This window comes from Tursiops truncatus, chromosome 4 (genome assembly GCF_011762595.2).
Source record: "Tursiops truncatus isolate mTurTru1 chromosome 4, mTurTru1.mat.Y, whole genome shotgun sequence".
NCBI lineage: Eukaryota > Metazoa > Chordata > Mammalia > Artiodactyla > Delphinidae > Tursiops > Tursiops truncatus.
In genome coordinates, this window is record NC_047037.1 from 36,358,048 (window position 1) to 36,377,583 (window position 19,536).

Sequence of the window (19,536 nt, forward strand, 5' to 3'; positions counted from 1 at the left end):
AGGAATGGAATTTGAAATTTTATTTCATTTTAACCAAATTAAGTAGTCACATGTGCCTATCTTATTGGACAGTGTGAAGGTCTAAGGGACATTTACAGTGGAAGGAAAATCGGTCTCAATGTCACTGTAGAGATGAATAAGCACAGGTGAAATGAGACCACACAATGAATTACAGCCTTGCAGCTGGATCTTCTCCCATCCTTAAAGTGTTTCCTTATCATATATACAAAGTACTCAATAAATATTATTAATGCTAATAATCATACAATAGCCAAACTAGCCTCAGAAGAGTGATCTTGCTTTAGGTGTGCAATTCCTGTTCTAGATAAAGCACTCCATGGATCTGGATGCTAAACCCCCTAACCTAAACCCCCATTGTTACAAAATGAGAACAATCCTACTTCATTGTCCCTCAAAGAAACATGCTGAGGATGAACAGCTCTGAAAGTTCTTTGCATTTCTCATAAACATGCTGTACTTGACCACTTCATTGGCTGTCCTCTGCTTCCCTTAACCCTCTCTTCCATCCTCTAATTATTGCTTATCTTTTCCAAATGAAGAAAGATGCTCTCTTTTAGGGAGTGGAAACAGAAAGTCACTGGTAGACGTTGGGGCAAAAATATCAATCAGGTTAAGTGTATTTTGTGTTTTCTTTGTATTTACTCAACCTTATTTCATTCAATAGTAGTAAGTCTCTTACCCGGCTAGCAAGCTGCGAATGTTCTATTTCTTGGAAGAGCTGCATTTTGGACCTCATAAAATCCTCAAAGGAGAGACCTGGACTATGAACGAGTTCCCTGCATGGATTCAGTCACTGAGCATCACCCCAGCCTGGTATGCAGTTGCTTATTACGTAGTAGGTCATCCATAAACACTTAATTTTGAACGAAGAAAGGAAAGTAAGTCACGTGTAAGGGTGGGCAGCCTTCTATAAATTGTGGACTAGCGGGTCTCAAGATATCTTTTGAACTAAGCCTTTCATCTTGACTACTTTTGGACTAGTATGAAAATTTTACTAACACCTTCCCAATTAACTTGCCCTCCCTGCAATGACTGAGACCAGAGCTTCCCTTTACACCCATAAATTCTACAGGCATCTCTCTTCTTTCCGCTCAAGAACAGTAATTGCCCACTGCTGCGTCAGCCACAAGGACTCTGGGGCCTGACGTGAGAGGTAGGCGGACTTTGGCCTCCACCTCAGCCAGCGTCTCTCCAACCCGCCGCACGGCTGGGAACGCCTCCCTCCCCCACTCCAGCCCGCCCTCCCCTGCCTCGCCCTTCTCACCCATTGCTTCCCTCTCACAGCCCCCAGCGTAAACCCAGCCCTTTCTCCGAGCCCCGCCACGAGATTTCCCGCCTCCGCGCAGCACTTGGGACCCCGGGCGGCGCTCGGGAGTCCCGCTTCTGCGTTGGGGAGCGGCGTGGGCGTGACGTCATCGCGCCCTGACGTCAGGCCGACGTACAGCACTGTGTCCTGGGAGACCGGGAAAGCCGTTTCGCACCCGGCAGAATTGAAGTCTAGGTGAGAGACAATGGAAGGTTTCCTTGAGCCCTGGGATGACCCGGTCCCCGGGCGCAGTTCCGGAGCGGAGGCGTGCTGGCTCCCGGGGAAAGGGCCGGAAAGCCGAGCCGTGTTCTCGCGCCTAGTGGATGGGCCCGGCGCCTAGCCTCTGACCCCAGCTGCAGCCCCTGTAGTGTCTCCGCAAGCCCGCCGGGCCCGACGCCCTCTTCTCCCCGCGAGTGCGCGGCTCGGCCTCACCCCGCACCCTCCTCCTCCTCCTCCTCTTCCTGCCATCGCAGGTCCCGATGGAACGGGGTTAGAAAGGGACAGATTTCAAAACCCTTGCAGCCGTTTTGGCTGGACTTGCAGTTAGTTTCTGTTTGGAAAATCCCGCCCCTTTAGAAAAGTCTTAGGACGTGAACTTCCGCTTCACCTGACCCTGACCTACTCATCTGTGGGTGATTCACACCAAGGGAATAGTTCTTTAGGGAAGGGCATGAGAGCTGAACGTGAGTTAATGGCCCAACGTGACACTGGTGTCAGGAAGGGAATCGGAAGTGAGCAGTCGGGGACGTGTCTGTATTTTTGACGTCTGCCTCGTGATCCTGTGGTTCACAAATACCTACGCGGCTGCTGCCGGTTATCATCTCACCCCCTGTCTAAGGGCAGTCTACAAAGTGTGTAATGTGAGAGAATAAAAGGGTCTCTTTTGATAAAAAATGTAAAACAATGCAAGAGCAAATTAAAAATTAAAAAATTTCCCTCTTGCCTAAAGGGAAAGAGACCTCTCGCCTCCCTTTCTTGGGAAACCTCTTATTTGTGAGGGCTTCCTCTATTCCTTTAATATGTATGCACATATTTTAAAGACCCAGAATGTTCTTCTGGAGCACCTGGGAGCCATTTCTTTAAAATGTAAACATCAAGGAAGATAAGGCCCCTATCTCCATATTACCTTGAGAGTTTCGTACTTCTAGTAACCACCTGCTTTGTCATAGAGATATGTATTCCTTAGAACAAACGCTCTTAGCTAGCACAGGTGGCTACTTCAATTACCAGTTGAATTGAAAACAAACTATGAAAGAGAGTACAGCAAGCTGTGTTGAGGACAAGTTATCATTTATCTTGAGAACATTGTATGTAATGGAGTGTATCTGTTTGGCTGTATTAAAAAGAGTGGGATTTTCTTCTGTCTTTGTAATCTCATTAGCAGATTAGCTGTGCTGTGCATCACAGTCTAGTTAAATGCTTATTCAGTAATAAAATTGTTTTCTCTCTGCATCATGGAGAGATTTTCTGGATTGGCAGGATATTTTGTTTTTAATTTTTCCTCAATAATCAGACCTACCAATTTTTCCCACTTGGTATAATAAGGCCACAAAATTGGAATAGATTTAGAATAATGATACTGTTCAACTATACCTTGTTTATAGTGTCTCTAGATCCATGCTCTCAAATGAATTTATGCGTGAAATTTAAAAATGAGATTTAGTTGGTAATTTTAGGAAAAATTCTGCTCCCAGTAGAGTTTAATTAAGATGATGCCATCTTATTTTACTGATGGTGAGCCCATTGTAAAATGGCAGAAATGAGAATAATGAGCTTTCTGTGAGGAATGAGCTCTTGCCACATCACCATGACAGTCTGCCAAACATCAGATGATTATGTACTTGGCCATGTGGGCCTATGTTAACTACATCAGTTAACTTTACCCCCCATCCCCGCACGCAGAAACACATTATGTTGATGTCAGAAGACAGCCCATTAGCTATTTGTTTTAAACAGCAGCTCGTTAAAATGTGGAGCTCTGTGCTACCACAGGGGATGGGAAATCCTCTCTTCCACCAATACTCGCACAATTAAAAAAAATACTGCCTCTACAGGAATTTTTGTCAACTACGATTTTCCTAGCACCTTGCTATGTTGCTGGGGTTACTGTCTCTGATAGAGTACTATGCCTCTTCAGTCTCTCTGTCAAAATCTTGTCCTGATCAAAAGTAAACCACCTCAGGTAGCCTTCACTAATTCCCTACTCCCATGAGAAAGATAAGACTTTTTTCCCTGAACTTCTAGATTTGTTCCTTGTCTACGACTCCTGGCCCTCAGGCCTTCTTTCCTGCTATGGAATTGTGCCTGTATCATCTTACTCTGCTGTCCCCCTTCACTACTCCTCTGTCTCTCTCTCTCTCTCTCTCTCTCTCTCTTTCTATATATACATATCTCTCACTCCTGAAACTGGACTGTCTATTCTTTCTCCACATTTGGGAAGGATTTAAAAAAAAGAACCCAAAGTGCACCTTCATTCATCTTGCGTGGTTTTATGAAAGTAGTGATAGAGTTTTGTATTGAATTGTTTCATTAGAAAATGAAAATCTACTAAATGTAAAACATCTGCATAAAAATTATTTAAATGTCCATCTGTGGTAAGATTGGCACTTGGCTTCTCATGCTTTGATGACTCTTCTATTCAGTGCCTGCATATCATACTTAACCTGATAACCCTAAATATCTTTTTCTGCACTTCATCATTTAAACCAGCATTCATGTCACAATTGCTTTTTTAATCTGCTGAACTAAAATTATTTAGATATTTTTTCTAGCAGCTTTTCAGAAAAAACCACTTTCTTTTAAATGAAATAAATCGATCGTTTAAAATTTTGTTATCCTTATTCTGTATTTGCAAAGCAAATAACTAGTAGTAAACCACCACAGAAGTTACAATTAGACTATAAAGTTCCAAAGAGAGAAAGTATTATTTCTAATTCAGTAGTCTCTCTCGAGGTCTTTCCTGTTCTATTGGCCTCATAACTAACTGAAAAAAAACCCATTTGTACCTTTTAACTTTGAGTTGATGAAACAAACATCTGTTCAAACAGTTATCACCATTGATCCCCAAATACTCCTAGGAATTTATTTCTTTTAATTTGAATTTTCTTCACATTGTTTTAATTCTGACTATCACCATCAATGTTTTTAGATTATTTTACTTCAGAGCTCCCTCAGTATATCTTGAGAAATTATGGATCGTCACATTCCCATGCATGCATTACCTGAAGAAATCCAAAAGGTATGATATTATGTTATTACAGCACAACATTAGGAGCATTTTAACAGATAATTCTAAAACATGGGAGAATGAATTCAGAGGTTTTATATTTATTTTAGTCAGAGGATCTGCAGTGAATTGGTGGTGTAAGGAAGGGAATAATTGTAATGGTCAAAACTGTAGAATTCAATTCAGTGCAAAGAATGTTCAGCCTGTGAAAGAAGACAGATATATAATTCTGGCATGGTATTTGACCAGGTGTTTGTGGACCTCTTGTGAAAAGAGGGCTCCAGCAATGGCCAAATAAAATATTTAGATATTTTTCTAGCAGCTTTTCAGAAAACAAACAAACAAACAAAAACTAATTAAAAAAAAATCAACTGACATTAATGGGTCTGTTTAAAATTTAAGTGATATTTATTCTATATTTGCAAAACAAATAATTAGTAGTAAACCACTACAGAAATTATAATTAGTTTGTAACTTTTTATGATGCAAAAATTTTTAAGTGTGTCTCTCTATAAGGGTCTATTTCAGTTTCACCTTAATTCTTATTTTACCGTGTTTTAAGGCCTTACATAGATATCAACTCATTTAATCTGGTTAACAATCAATTCTTTTTCACCGTTGCTATGCTACTTTCCTCCCCGTTAATTTATAGCTGTCCTCAGGCAAAAGCATTTCTCCCATGTTTAGTTTGGCAATGCATACATTGCTAACAGCATAATTAAAAATATATCTCTTTGAAACTGATTGACAAATTATGAATTAAAACCTCAAACCTTAACTGTCATTAATCATTCAGTTTTTAAAGTAAATCTATAGTCAGCTCTTAATTAATCACCAGTCGTTAGTTTTTAATTAAAAATTGCAGTCAGCTCTCAGATATGCTTTTATCCTTTGTGCATGTTGTTTTGGGCTGCCTGTTAACATTAATCATGCCATTGATTTAACTTGATGCTTACTTCTACTGCATGTTCTTTAGATTTATGTAAATGGCAATCTAGCAGGAACTGGAAGGGAAGTCCAGTTACTAGAAAAGACCTTTTAAACCATTGCATTTAATTTGCTTCACCTTTTAAGTATGAGAGAGTAAGCACAGAGGGAACTCAGCTCTGCTATGCTTACCTGAGAAATGGTGCCTAGATGTGTTTGAAGACATGGAGTGTCCTATCTCTCCCTCAACTCAGTTACTTCCGTGTACTAGCCTGTGTGGTAGAGATTAAAAGAAACAAAACAAAACAATCTGCAAGAAACAATACCCATACTCAGATACCAGTCATCTGTCAGGAAGCAGATATATAATGACATGAAAAAAAAAAAAACCTCTAAAAGATAGTGTTTGATTTAAATGTCACATAAGATAGTATCTTCTCTGAAAATGGAGAAGGTGGGGAGAGGAATCCCTGAGTATTAGGATGGTCAAGGGAGGATCTTTATGCAGGAGATAGAACTGGAATTGGCCCCTGAAAGCTAAATATTTCTAGAGACAGACAGGGAATAGGGCATTCTGGGCCTAGAGAACAAAAGCTTACTGGTGAGAAGAAACTGGCCAGGTTACAGAATGTTTAACAACATAAGTGTTTTAAATGCATGAAAGAGTATGTATTTATTTTAACAGAGTTTTTATGACTTGAAGAATGCGTTTTTTTTTTTTTTAATGTTTAAGTAAATTGTTTAAAAACGCTAAAACCAAGCATTTTATAAATATGGTTATATTCTTAAAGCTTGAATGGCAGGCAGCTGTCTATATAGTGCAGAGAGGTGAGGAGGCCAGGAGCAGCTCAGTTGTCTAAGGTCCTGGACAAGTGAGCTGATAGTAGCCCTTGGCCTGCTAAATGTTTAGAGTATAAAGTGCAGCTTTGCACTTTTTCAGACCTAAGTTAGATACATTTGTACAACAAATATTGATCAAGTGCCTATAATGTGCCAGACACTGTTTTGGGTACTTGATGATAAAGCAACCAAAAATATGTACATGCATCCCACAGCCTATTAAAGCTAAGTCTGAGCATGTCAGTTACTTGTTTTCCATAACTTCTTACCTATATTTGATTCCTCTAGATTGTCCGTAATATAACTGGTTAAATTGTCTAGTGATCAGCCAGTATATCTATTTAGTCAGCTTGCGTACATCATTCTATACACAATCATGTTAGATAGATATATAGCTTATAATAGTAATAGGAGTACTTCAGATTACAACCATTTCATTATTCAGATAAAACAAATCTTTGTGTTTCATAATGGCTTGGAAATTGTGCTACAGTTCTTTATTGGATAGAAAAAGACATGAGGTGGGTGGATCAGTGTACAGTGACAGAGAGGTCTTTCAAAGGCTTTTTTTTTCTTGTTCTTTTGTTAACTTTTTATGTTAGTTTTTATGCTGGCTATTCTTTCTAGAGAAGGCCCTGCTGTGTTTCCTTTTTTTCTGTGTGTAGTCAAGGAAGGTTAGTGTAGAAATCAAGGAAGGGAAGGGAAGGGGAGTCTTTCCTCTGTATTTCTTTCTGTACTTTTGCTGTATGATATGGAAATGGGATGGTTGATGAAATACATGAAAGATATGTGATAAAGGAAATGAAAATGGCTGTACTACACTGTACTACTAATAGTAAAATAGGTAGCAGTAGAAAGAGTTGCAAGAAAAAGTAAATGTGTGTGTGGGGGGCAGGAGGAGATGGCCACCAAAGGAAAAGTGTGGAGAAGAATGCTGATGATAATAAGCTCTAGTGAGAGAGTCCATTGTCTGATTAGAAAGCGAAGATTGTTAAATCATGCCCCCCACTCCCTGCCCAGTCTCATCTTAGGGAAGAAAGAATAAGATAATCTTTTGACTATCACTCCCTAATCTTTTTGCTTTTTATCACAATTTCTGATTGAGCATAAAACATGTTTCAGGTTCCCATTTCCCCAACTGGCAGAAAATGTAAAACAGGCCCATGGGCTGGACGGCAAGACCATACTTATCCCCTTTGCTGCTAGACTCCACAGCTTACTTCTATATGTACTTAGATCATATCTGTAAATCTACTCTCTAGACTGAGCTGACTCCTACCTGTCTCTGACCTCCGATAAGCAGTAGCTTTGCTAGAATTTTCATCTAGCATTCTGAAAGCAGAATGTACCTGTAATGATAGTATAGTTCTGTGTTTGGGATTTTATTGCCACAGTTTAAAACTAAAACAACATTTATAGATCAGCAAAGTAATAATTCTATATCTCTTCCGCCCTTGAATGTCCACCTATCTCAGAGACATATGGACTCCTCTTTTTAGAAAAAAAGCAATGAATAACTTTCTTTTTTGCTGTTTTTGCTAGAAGACATACACAGAAGTCAGAACAACCTCAACAAATCAGTGGAAAAATCACTTATTTTGCAAAAGTAGAACTGACCTCTTTTTTTTTTAAATGGTGACAAAATGAGCACTTGTAATAGGATTTTAGCTTCAGGAGATATTTATTACCACAGGACACAAAGTAAAATAAAGAGACCAGAGTTATTTATTTTACAAAACAGAAGTGACAGAGCAAGGTCTGGAGAGCACACTGTTCTTTCTGGGATAACAATCCCTTTCCCTACCAGTAACAGCTCATTTTGTCCTGTTTCAGTAAAGTAATCTTAGTACTTTGGAACTTTGAAATTTATTCAGAATAACAGTTTTATATTTCCAAGCACAGATTGTCATTGCCAGAAAAAATAAACTTAATTTTCCAGGTCATTTTGGGCCACTGTGGCTAGGGTCAGATTTTGTGTTCAGTTAAAGTAGAGAAAAAAAGAGAAAACTGTCTTAGAAACATTAGTGCTAGCATCCTGGAAAAGTAGTGATGTGTGTTTGTGTGTGCAGGTATATGTGTTGTCTTTTTAAGCAATTGTGCTTTTGAAACTAATGACAAAAGAAACATAGGGGTGTCATGTATAATTTGTGTATGAAAACAACGTTTCTTAAAATTGCTCAATAAAATTTCTTTATGGATTAATCTCTGGTATTTTAGTCCCAGATTTGCACATATATATATATATATATATATATATATATATATATATATATGTAGCCTTAAACCATTATCATTATTGTCAACATTATTTTTTTTTTTCAGTGATACATATACATGTATCTATTCTTTTTCAAATTCTTTTCCCATTTAGGTTGTTACATAATACTGAGCAGAGTTCCCTGTGTTATACAGTAAGTCCTTGTTGTTATCCATTTTAAATATAGCAGTGTGTACATGTCAATCCCACACTCCCTAACTATCCCTTCCCCCTAACCTTCCCAACTGGTAACCAGAAGTTCTTCTCTAAGTCTGTGAGTCTGTGTTGTAAATAAGATAAGTTTGTATCAGTTCTTTTTAGATTCTGCATATAACCGATATAAGATATCTCGCTTTCTCTGCCTGACTTACTTTACTCAGTATGACAATCCCTAGGTCCATCCATGTTGCTGCAAAGGGAATTATTTCATTGTTTTTAATGGCTGAATAATATTTCATTGTATATATGTACCGTATCTTCTTTATCCATTCCTCTGTCAATGGACATTTAGGTTGCTTCCATGTCTTGGCTATTGTAAACAGTGCTTCAATGAACATTGGGGTGCGTGTATCCTTTAGAACCATGTTTTTCTCCATATATTTGCCCAGGAGTGGGATTGCAGGATCATATGGTAGCTCTATTTTTAGTTTTTTAAGGAACCTCCTTACTGTTCTCCATAGTGGTTGTACCAATTTACATTCCCACCAACAGTATAGGAGGGTTCCCTTTTCTCCACATCCTCTCCAGCATTTGTTGTTTGTGAATTTTTTGAAGATAGCCGTTTTGACTGATGTCGGGGAATATCTCGTAGTTTTGATTTGCATTCCTCTAATAATTGGTGATGTTGAACATCTTTTCATGTGCTTCTTGGCCATCTGTATGTCTTCTTCAGAGAAATGTCTATTTAGGTCTTCTGCCCATTTTTTGATTGGGTTGTTTGTTTTGATGATATTAAGCTGCATGACCTGTTTGTAAATTTTGAAGACTAATCCCTTGTCAGTCACATCATTTGCAAATATTTTCTCCCGTTATGTGGGTTTTCTTTTTGTTTTGTTTATGATTTCCTTTGCTGTACAAAAGCTTTTGAGTTTAATTAGGTCCCATTTGTTTATTTTTATTTCCATTATTCTGGGAGATGGATCAAAAAAGATATTGCTGCGATTTATGTCAGAGAGTGTTCTGCCTATGTTCTCCTCTAAGAGTTTTATAATCTCCAGTCTCATATTTAGGTCTTTAAGCCATTTAGAGTTTATTTATGTGTATGGTGTTAAAGAATGTTCTAATTTCATTTTTTTACATGTGGCTGTCCAGTTTTCCTAGCACCATTTATTGAAGAGACTGTCTTTCCTCCATTGTACAGTCTTGCCTCCTTTGTTGTAGATTAATTGACCGTAGGTGCAGGGGTTTGTTTCTTGGGGTTCTGTCCTGTTCCACTGATCTATATTTCTATTTTTCTGCCAGTACCGTACTGTTTTGATGACTATAGCTTTGTAGTATAGTCTGAAGTTAAGGAGCCTGATTCCTCCAGCTCCATTTTTCTTTCTCAAGATTGCTTTGGCTATTTGGGGTCTTTCATTTCTCCATACAAATTTTAAGATTTTTTGTTCTATATGTGAAAAATGCCATTGGTAATTTGGTAGGGATTGCATTGAATCTGTAGATTGCCTTGGGTAGTATAGTCATTTTGAAAGTATTGATTCTTCCAATCCAAGAACATGGTATATCTTTCCATCTGTTTGTGTCATCTTCGATTTCTTTCATCAGCATCTTATATTGTTCTAGTTTTCTGAATACAGGTCTTTTGTCTCCCTTAGGTAGCTTTATTCCTTGGTATTTTATTCTTTTTGATATGATGGTAAATGGGATTGTTTCTTGAGTTTCTTTTTCTGATCTTTCGTTGTTAGTGTATAGGAATGCAACATTTCTGTGTTTAATTTTTTATTTTACATCTTTATTGGAGTATAATTGCTTTACAATGGTGTGTTAGTTTCTGCTTTATAACAAAGTGAATCAGTTATACATATACATATGTTCCCATATCTCTTCCCTCTTGCATCTATCTCCCTCCCTCCCACCCTCCCTATCCCCCGCCCCAGGCGGTCACAAAGCACCGAGCTGACCTCCCTGTGCTATGTGGCTGCTTCCCACTAGCTGTCTACCTTACGTTTGGTAGTGTATATATGTCCATGCCTCTCTCTCGCTTTGTCACAGCTTGCCCTTCCCCCTCCCCATATCCTCAAGTCCATTCTCTAGTAGGTCTGTGTCTTTATTTCTGTCTTACCCCTAGGTTCTTCATGACATTTTTTTTCTTAAATTCCATATATATGTGTTAGCATGGTATTTGTCTTTCTCTTTCTGACTTACTTCACTCTGTGTGACAGACTCTAGGTCTATCCACCTCATTACAAATAGCTCAATTTCATTTATTTTTATGGCTGAGTAATATTCCATTGTATATATGCGCCACATCTTCTTATCCATTCATCTGATGATGGACACTTACGTTGTTTCCATCTCTGGGCTATTGTAAATAGAGCTGCAATGAACATTTTGGTACATGACTCTTTTTGAATTATGGTTTTCTCAGGGTATATGCCCAGTAGTGGGATTGCTGGGTCATATGGTAGTTCTATTTGTAGTTTTTTAAGGAAACTCCATACTGTTCTCCACAGTGGCTGTATCAATTTACATTCCCACCAACAGTGCAAGAGGGTTCCCTTTTCTCCACACCCTCTCCAGCATTTATTGTTTCTAGATTTTTTGATGATGGCCATTCTGACTGGTGTGAGATGATATCTCATTGTAGTTTTGATTTGCATTTCTCTAATGATTAATGAAGTTGAGCATTCTTTCATGGATTTGTTGGCAGTCTGTATATCTTCTTTGGAGAAATGTCTATTTAGGTCTTCTGCCCATGTTTGGATTGGGTTGTTTGTTTTTTTGTTATTGAGCTGCATGAGCTGCTTCTAAATTTTGGAGATTAATCCTTTGTCGGTTGCTTCATTTGCAAATATTTTCTCCCATTCTGAGGGTTGTCTTTTGGTCTTGTTTATGGTTTCCTTTGCTGTGCAAAAGCTTTGAAGTTTCATTAGGTCCCATTTGTTTATTTTTGTTTTTATTTCCATTTCTCTGGGAGGTGGGTCAGAAAGGATCTTGCTGTGATTTATGTCATAGAGTGTTCTGCCTATGTTTTCCTCTAAGAGTTTGATAGTTTCTGGCCTTACATTTAGGTCTTTAATCCATTTTGAGCTTATTTTTGTGTATGGTGTTAGGGAGTGATCTAATCTCATACTTTTACATGTACCTGTCCAGTTTTCCCAGCACCACTTATTGAAGAGGCTGTCCTTTCTCCACTGTACATTCCTGCCTCCTTTGTCAAAGATAAGGTGACCATATGTGTGTGGGTTTATCTCTGGGCTCTCTATCCTGTTCCATTGATCTATCTTTCTGTTTTTGTGCCAGTAACATACTGTCTTGATTACTGTAGCTTTGTAGTATAGTCTGAAGTCAGGGCGCCTGATTCCTCCACCTCCGTTTTTCGTTCTCAAGATTGCTTTGGCTATTCAGGGTCTTTTGTGTTTCCATACAAATTTTGAAATTTTTTTTTTTTTTTTTGTGGTACGCGGGCCTCTCACCGTTGTGGCCTCTCCCGTTGTGGAGCACAGCCTCTGGACACGCAGTCTCAGCGGCCATGGCTCACGGGCCTAGCCGCTCCGCGGCATGTGGGATCTTCCTGGACTGGGGTACAAACCCGTGTCCCCTGCATCAGCAGGCGGACTCTCAACCACTGCACCACCAGGGAAGCCCCAAAATTGTGAAATTTTTTGTTCTAGTTCTGTGAAAAATACCAGTGGTAGTTTGATAGGGATTGCATTGAATCTGTAGATTGCTTTGGGTAGTAGAGTCATTTTCACAATGTTGATTCTTCCAATCCAAGAACATGGTATATCTCTCCATCTATTTGTATCATCTTTAATTTCTTTCAGCAGTGTCTTATAATTTACTGCATACAGGTCTTTTGTCTCCTTAGGTAGGTTTATTCCTAGATATTTTATTCTTTTTGTTGCAATGGTAAATGGGAGTGTTTTCTTGATTTCACTTTCAGATTTTTCATCATTAGTGTATAGGAATGCCAGAGATTGCTGTACATTAATTTTGTATCCTGCTACTTTACGAAATTCATTGATTAGCTCTAGCAGTTTTCTGGTAGCATCTTTAGGATTCTCTATGTATAGTATCATGTCATCTGCAAACAGTGACAGCTTTACTTCTTCTTTTCTGATTTGGATTCCTTTTATTTCCTTTTCTTCTCTGATTGTTGGGGCTAAAACTTCCAAAACTATGTTGAATAAGAGTGGTGAGAGTGGGCAACCTTGTCTTGTTCCTGATCTTTGTGGAAATGCTTTCAATATTTCACCATTGAGGACAATGTTGGCTGTGGGTTTCTGATATATGGCCTTTATTATGTTGAGGATAGTTCCCTCTATACCTACTTTCTGCAGGGTTTTTATCATAAATGGGTGTTGAATTTTGTCAAAAGCTTTCTCTGCATCTATTGAGATGATCATATGGTTTTTCTCCTTCAACTTGTTAATATGGTTTATCACATTGATTGTTTTGTGTATATTGAAGAAACCTTGCATTCCTGGAATAAACCCCACTTGATCATGGTGTATGATCCTTTTAATGTGCTGTTGGATTCTGTTTGCTAGTATTTTGTTGAGGATTTTTGCATCTATGTTCATCAGTGATACTGGCCTGTAGTTTTCTTTCTTTGTGACATCCTTGTCTGGTTTTGATATCAAGATGTTGGTGGCCTCATAGAATGAGTTTGGGAGTGTTCCTCCCTCTGCTATATTCTGTAAGAGTTTGAGAAGGATAGGTGTTAGCTCTTCTCTAAATGTTTGATAGAATTTGCCTGTGAAGCCATCTGGTCCTGGGCTTTTTAATCACAGTTTCAATTTCAGTGCTTGTGACTGGTCTGTTCATATTTTCTATTTCTTCCTGATTCAGTCTTGGCAGGTTGTGCATTTCTAAGAATTTGTCCATTTCTTCCAGGTTGTCCATTTTATTGGCATATAGTTGCTTGTACTAATCTCTCATGATCTTCTGTATTTCTGCAGTTTCAGTTGTTACTTCTCCTTTTTCATTTCTAATTCTATTGATTTGAGTCTTCTCCCTTTTTTCTTGATGAGTCTAGCTAATGGTTTATCAATTTTGTTTATCTTCTCAAAGAACCAGCTTTTAGTTTTATTGATCTTTGCTCTCATTTCCTTCATTTCCTTTTCATTTATTTCTGATCTGATTTTTATGATTTCTTTCCTTCTGCTAACTTTGGGGTTTTCTTGTTCTTCTTTCTCTAATTGCTTTAGGTGCAAGTTTAGGTTGTTTATTCGAGATGTTTCCTGTTTCTTAAGTTAGGATTGTATTGCTATAAACTTCCCTCCTAGAACTGCTTTTGCTGCATCCCATAGATTTTGGGTCGTCATGTCTCCATTGTCATTTATTTCTAAGTATTTTTTAATTTCCTCTTTGATTTCTTCAGTGATCACTTCGTTATTAAGTAGTGTATTGTTTAGCCTCCATGTGTTTGTATTTTTTACAGATCTTCTCCTGTAATTGATATCTAGTCTCATAGCATTGTGGTTGGAAAAGATACTTGATATGATTTCAATTTTCTTAAATTTACCAAGGCTTGATTTGTGACCCAAGATATGATCTATCCTGGAGAATGTTCCATGAGCACTTGAGAAAAATGTGTATTCTGTTGTTTTTGGATGGAATGTCCTATAAATATCAATTAAGTCCATCTCGTTTAATGTATCTTTTAAAGCTTGTGTTTCCTTATTTATTTTCATTTTGGATGATCTGTCCATTGGTGAAAGTGGGGTGTTAAAGTCCCCTACTGTGAATGTGTCACTGTGGATTTCCCCTTTTATGGCTGTTAGTATTTGCCTTATGTATTGAGGTGCTCCTATGTTGGGTGCATAAATATTTACAATTGTTATATCTTCTTCTGGATCGATCCCTTGATCATTATGTAGTGTCCTTCTTTGTCTCTTCTAATAGTCATTATTTTAACGTCTATTTTGTCTAATATGAGAATTGCTACTCCAGCTTTCTTTTGGTTTCCATTTGCATGAAATATCTTTTTCCATCCCCTTACTTTCAGTCTGTATGTGTCTCTAGGTCTGAAGTGGGTCTCTTGTAGACAGCATATATATGGGTCTTGTTTTTGTATCCATTCAGCCAATCTGTGTCTTTTGGTGGGAGCATTTAGTCCAGTTACATTTAAGGTAATTATCAATATGTGTGTTCCTATTCCCTTTTCTTAATTGTTTTGGGTTCATTATTGTAGGTCTTTTCCTTCTCTTGTGTTTCTTGCCTAGAGAAGTTCCTTTAGCAGTTGTTGTAAAGCTGGTTTGGTGGTGCTGAACTCTCTCAGCTTTTGCTTGTCTGTAAAGGTTTTAATTTCACCATCAAATCTGAATGAGATCCTTACTGGGTAGAGTAATCTTGGTTGCAGGTTTTTCTCCTTCATCTCTTAAATATGTCCTGCCACTCCCTTCTGGCTTGCAGAGTTTCTGCTGAAAGATCAGCTGTTAACCTTATGGGGATTCCCTTGTGTGTTATTTGTCGTTTTTTCCCTTGCTGCTTTTAATATGTTTTCTTTGTATTTAATTTTTGACAGTTTGATTAATATGTGTCTTGGCATATTTCTCCTTGGATTTATCCTGTATGGGACTCTCTGTGCTTCCTGGACTTGGTTAACTATATCCTCTCCCATATTAGGGAAGTTTTCAACTATAATCTCTTCAGATATTTTCTCAGTCCTTTTCTTTTTCTCTTCTTCTTCTGGAACCCCTATAATTCGTATGTTGATGCGATTAATGTAGTCCCAGAGGTGTCTGAGAGTGTCTTCAGTTCTTTTCATTCTTTTTTCTTTATTCTGCTCTGCAATAGTTATTTCCACTTTTTTATCTTCCAGGTCACTTATCCGTTCTTCTGCCTCAGTTATTCTGCTATTGATCCCATCTAGAGTATTTTTAATTTCATTTATTGTGTTGTTCATCGTTGTTTGTTTCATCTTTAGTTCTTCTAGGTCCTTGTTAAATGTTTTTTGCATTTTGTCCATTCTATTTCCAAGATTTTGGATCATCTTTACTATCATTATTCTGAATTTTTTTTAGGTAGACTGTCTATTTCCTCTACATTCATTAGGTCTGGTGGGTTTTTATTTGCTCCTTCATCTGCTGTGTGTTTTTCTGTCTTCTCATTTTGCTTATCTTACTGTGTTTGGGGTCTCCTTTTTGCAGGTTGAAGGTTCGTAGTTCCCGTTGTTTTTGGTGTCTGTCCAGTGGCTAACGTTGGTTCAGTGGGTCGTGTAGGCTTCCTGGTGGAGCGGACTAGTGCCTGTGTTCTGGTGGATGAGGCTGGATCTTGTCTTTCTGGTAGGCAGGTCCACATCTGGTGGTGTGTTTTGGGGTGTCTGTGGACTTGTTATGATTTTAGGCAGCCTCTCTGCTAATGTGTGGGGTTGTGTTCCTGTCCTGCTAGTTGTTTGGCATAGGATGTCCAGCACTGTAGCTTGCTGGTCGTTGAGTGAAGCTGGGTGCTGGTGTTGAGATGGAGATCTCTGGGAGATTTTCACCGTTTGATATTATGTGGAGCTGGGAGGTCTCCTGTGGACCAGTGTCCTGAAGTTGGCTCTCCCACCTCAGAGGCACAGCACTGACTCCTGACTCCAGCACCAAGAGACTTTCATCCACACGGCTCAGAATAAAAGGGAGAAAAAGTAGAAAAAAAGAATTAGTAGAAGAAGAAAGAAAGAAAGAAAGAAAATAGGGAGGGAGGGAGTAAGGAAGGAAGGAGGGAAGGAAGGTAAAAAATAAAGAAAGAAAGAAGATAAAATAAAATAAGATAAAAATACAATAAAGTTATTAAAATAAAAAAATATTAAGAAAACAAAACAAACCAAACAAACAAAAATGGACGGATAGAACCCTAGGACAAATGGTGGAAGCAAAGCTATACAGACAAAATCTCACACAGAAGCATACACATACACACTCACAAAAAGAGGAAAAGGGGAAAAAATCATAAATCTTGCTCTCAAAGTCCACCTCCTCAATTTGGGATGATTCGTTGTCTATTCATTTATTCCACAGATGCAGGGTACATCAAGTTGATTGTGGAGCTTTAATCCGCTGCTCCTGAGGCTGCTGGGAGAGATTTCCCTTTCTCATCTTTGTTCTCACAGCTCCCAGGGGCTCAGCTTTGTATTTGGCCCCGCCTCTGCGTGTAGGTCACCGGAGGGCGTCTGTTCTTCGCTCAGACAGGACGGGGTTAAAGGAGCCGCTGATTCGGGGGCTCTGGCTCACTCAGGCCGGGGGGAGGGAGGGGCACGGAGTGCGGGGCGAGCCTGCGGCGGTAGAGGCTGGCATGTTGTTGTACCAGCCTGAGGCGCGCTGTGCGTTCTCCTGGGGGGGGTTGTCCCTGGATCCCGGGACCCTGGCAGTGGCGGGCTGCACAGGCTCCCCAGAGGCGGGTGTGGATAGTGACCTGTGCTCGCACACAGGTTTCTTGGTGGCGGCAGCAACAGCCTTAGTGTCTTACGCCCGTCTCGGGTCTGCGCTTTTTAGCTGCGGCTCGTGCCCGTCTCTGGAGCTCCTTTAAGCGGCGCTCTTAATCCCCTCTCCTCGCGCACCAGGAAACAAAGAGGGAAGAAAAAGTCTCTTGCCTCTTCGGCAGGTCCAGACTTTCCCCCTGACTCCCTCCCGGCTAGCCGTGATGCACCATCCCCCTGTAGGCTGTGTTCACGCCGCCAACCCTAGTCCTCTCCCAGCGCTCCGACCGAAGCCCGAGCCTCAACTCCCTGCCCCGCCCACCCCGGCAGGTGAGCAGACAAACCTCTCGAGCGGGTGAGTGACGGTCGGCCCTGATCCTCTGTGCGGGAATCTCTCCGCTTTGCCCTCCGCACCCCTGTTGCTGTGCTCTCTTCCGGGGCTCCGAAGCTTCCCCCCTTCGCTGCGTGCGAAGGGGCTTCTAGTGTGTGGAAACCTTTCCTCCTTCACAGTTCCCCCCCACTGGTGCACGTCCTGTCCCTATTCTTTTGTCTCTGTTTATTCTTTTTTCTTTTGCCCTACCCAGGTACATGGGGGGCTTCTTGCCTTTTGGGAGGTCTGAGGTCTTCTGCCAGCATTCAGTAGGTGTTCTGTAGGAGTTGTTCCACGTGTAGATGTATTTCTGGTGTATCTGTGGGGAGGAAGATGATCTCTGCGTCTTACTCTTCCACCATCTTCCCGGGAGCTATGTGTCTTAATTTTGTAACCTGCAACTTTACCAGATTCATTGATGAGCTATAATAGTTTTCTGGGAGCATCTTTAGGATTTTCTATGTATAATATCATGTCATCTGCAAATAGTGACAGTTTAACTTCTTTTCCAATTTGGATTCCTTTTATTTCTTTTTCTTCTCTGTTTGCCATGGCTAGGACTTCCAAAACTGTTGAATAATAGTGACAAGAGTGGACATCCTTGTCTTGTTCCTGATCTTAGAGGAAATGTTTTCAGATTTTCACTGTTGACTATGATGTTAGCTGTAGGTTTGTCATATATGGCCTTTATTATGTTAAGGTATGTTCCCTTTATGCCCACTTTCTGGAGAGTTTTTATCATAACTGGGTGTTGAATCTTGTCAGAAGCCTTTTCTGCATCAGTTGAGATGATCATATGGTTTTTATTCTTCAATTTGTTACAGTGGTGTATCACACTGATTGATTTGCAGATATTGAAAAATCCTTCCATCCCTGGGATAAATCCCACTTGATCATGGTGTATGATCTTTTTAATGTATTGTTGGTTTCAGATTGCTAGTATTTTGTTGAGGATTTTTGCATCTATGTTCATCAGTGATATTGGCCTGTAATTTCTTTTTTTGTGGTATCTTTGTCTGGTTTTGTAATCCGGGTGATGGTGGCCTCATAGAATGAGTATGGGAGTGTTCCTTCCTCTACAATTTTTTGGAACAGTTTCAGAAGGCTAGTTGTTAGCCGTTCTCTAAATATTTGATAGAATTTACCTGTGAAGCCATCAGGTCCTGGACTTTTGTTTGTTGGGAGTTTTTTAATCACAGTTTCAATTTCATTACTTGTGATTGGTCTCTTCATATTTTCTGTTTCTTCCTGGTTCAGTCTTGGGAGCTTGTACCTTTCTAAGAATTTGTCCATTTCTTCCAGGTTGTCCATTTTATTTGCATACAGTTGCTTGTAGTTTTTTATGATACTTTTTATTTCTGTGGTGTCGCTTGTAATTTTTCCTTTTTCATTTCTAATTTTACTGATTTGAGTCCTCTCCCTTTTTTTCCTTGATGAGTCTTGCTAAAGGTTTATCATTTTGTTTATCTTTCAAAGAACCATCTTTTAGTTTCATTGATCTTTGTTGTTGTTTTCTTTGTCTCTATTTCATTTATTTCTCCTCTGATCTTTATGATTTCTTTACTTCTATAACTTTAGGTTTTGTTTCTTCTTCTTTCTCTCATTGCTTCAGGTGTAAGGTTAGGTCATTTATTTGAGATTTTTCTTGTTTCCTGAGGTAAGATTTTATTGCTATAAACTTCCCTCTTAGAACTGCTTTTGCTGTATCCCATAGGTTTTGGATCGTTGTGCCTTCATTTTCATTTGTCTCTAGATATTTTTTAATATCCTCTTTGATTTCTTCAGTGATCCATTGGTTGTTTAGTAGCATATTGTTTAGCCTCCACGTGTTTGTGTTTTTTACTTTGTTTTTTTCTTGTAGTTTATTCCTAATCTCATAGTGTTGTGGTTGGAAAAGGTGCTTGATATGATTTCAATTTTCTTAAATTTACCAAGGCCTGCTTTGTGGCCCAGCATGTGGTCAGTCTTGGAGAACGTTCTGTGTGCACTTGAGAAGAATGTGTATTCTGGCTGCTTTTGGATA

General features: G+C 39.2%; 1 protein-coding gene across 16 annotated transcripts in view; it reads left to right on the plus strand.

Annotated features, from left to right (window-relative positions):
• Positions 1 to 19,536, plus strand: part of LEKR1 (leucine, glutamate and lysine rich 1) — a 279,091-nt gene that overhangs the window by 6,222 nt on the left and 253,333 nt on the right. For 7 of the 16 annotated variants that reach the window (XM_073803834.1, XM_073803835.1, XM_073803826.1 and 4 more), the window contains 4 exons: positions 686 to 834; positions 1,306 to 1,522; positions 4,476 to 4,565; positions 8,692 to 8,731. In XM_073803834.1, the coding sequence (XP_073659935.1) occupies positions 4,540 to 4,565; positions 8,692 to 8,731 (66 nt within the window). In that variant the 5' untranslated portion in view covers positions 686 to 834; positions 1,306 to 1,522; positions 4,476 to 4,539. Of the gene's footprint in view, positions 1 to 685; positions 835 to 1,305; positions 1,523 to 4,472; positions 4,566 to 8,691; positions 8,732 to 19,536 lie in introns of those variants that run through there. The other 9 variants (XM_073803827.1, XM_073803828.1, XM_073803830.1 and 6 more) reach the window with 6 other exon arrangements.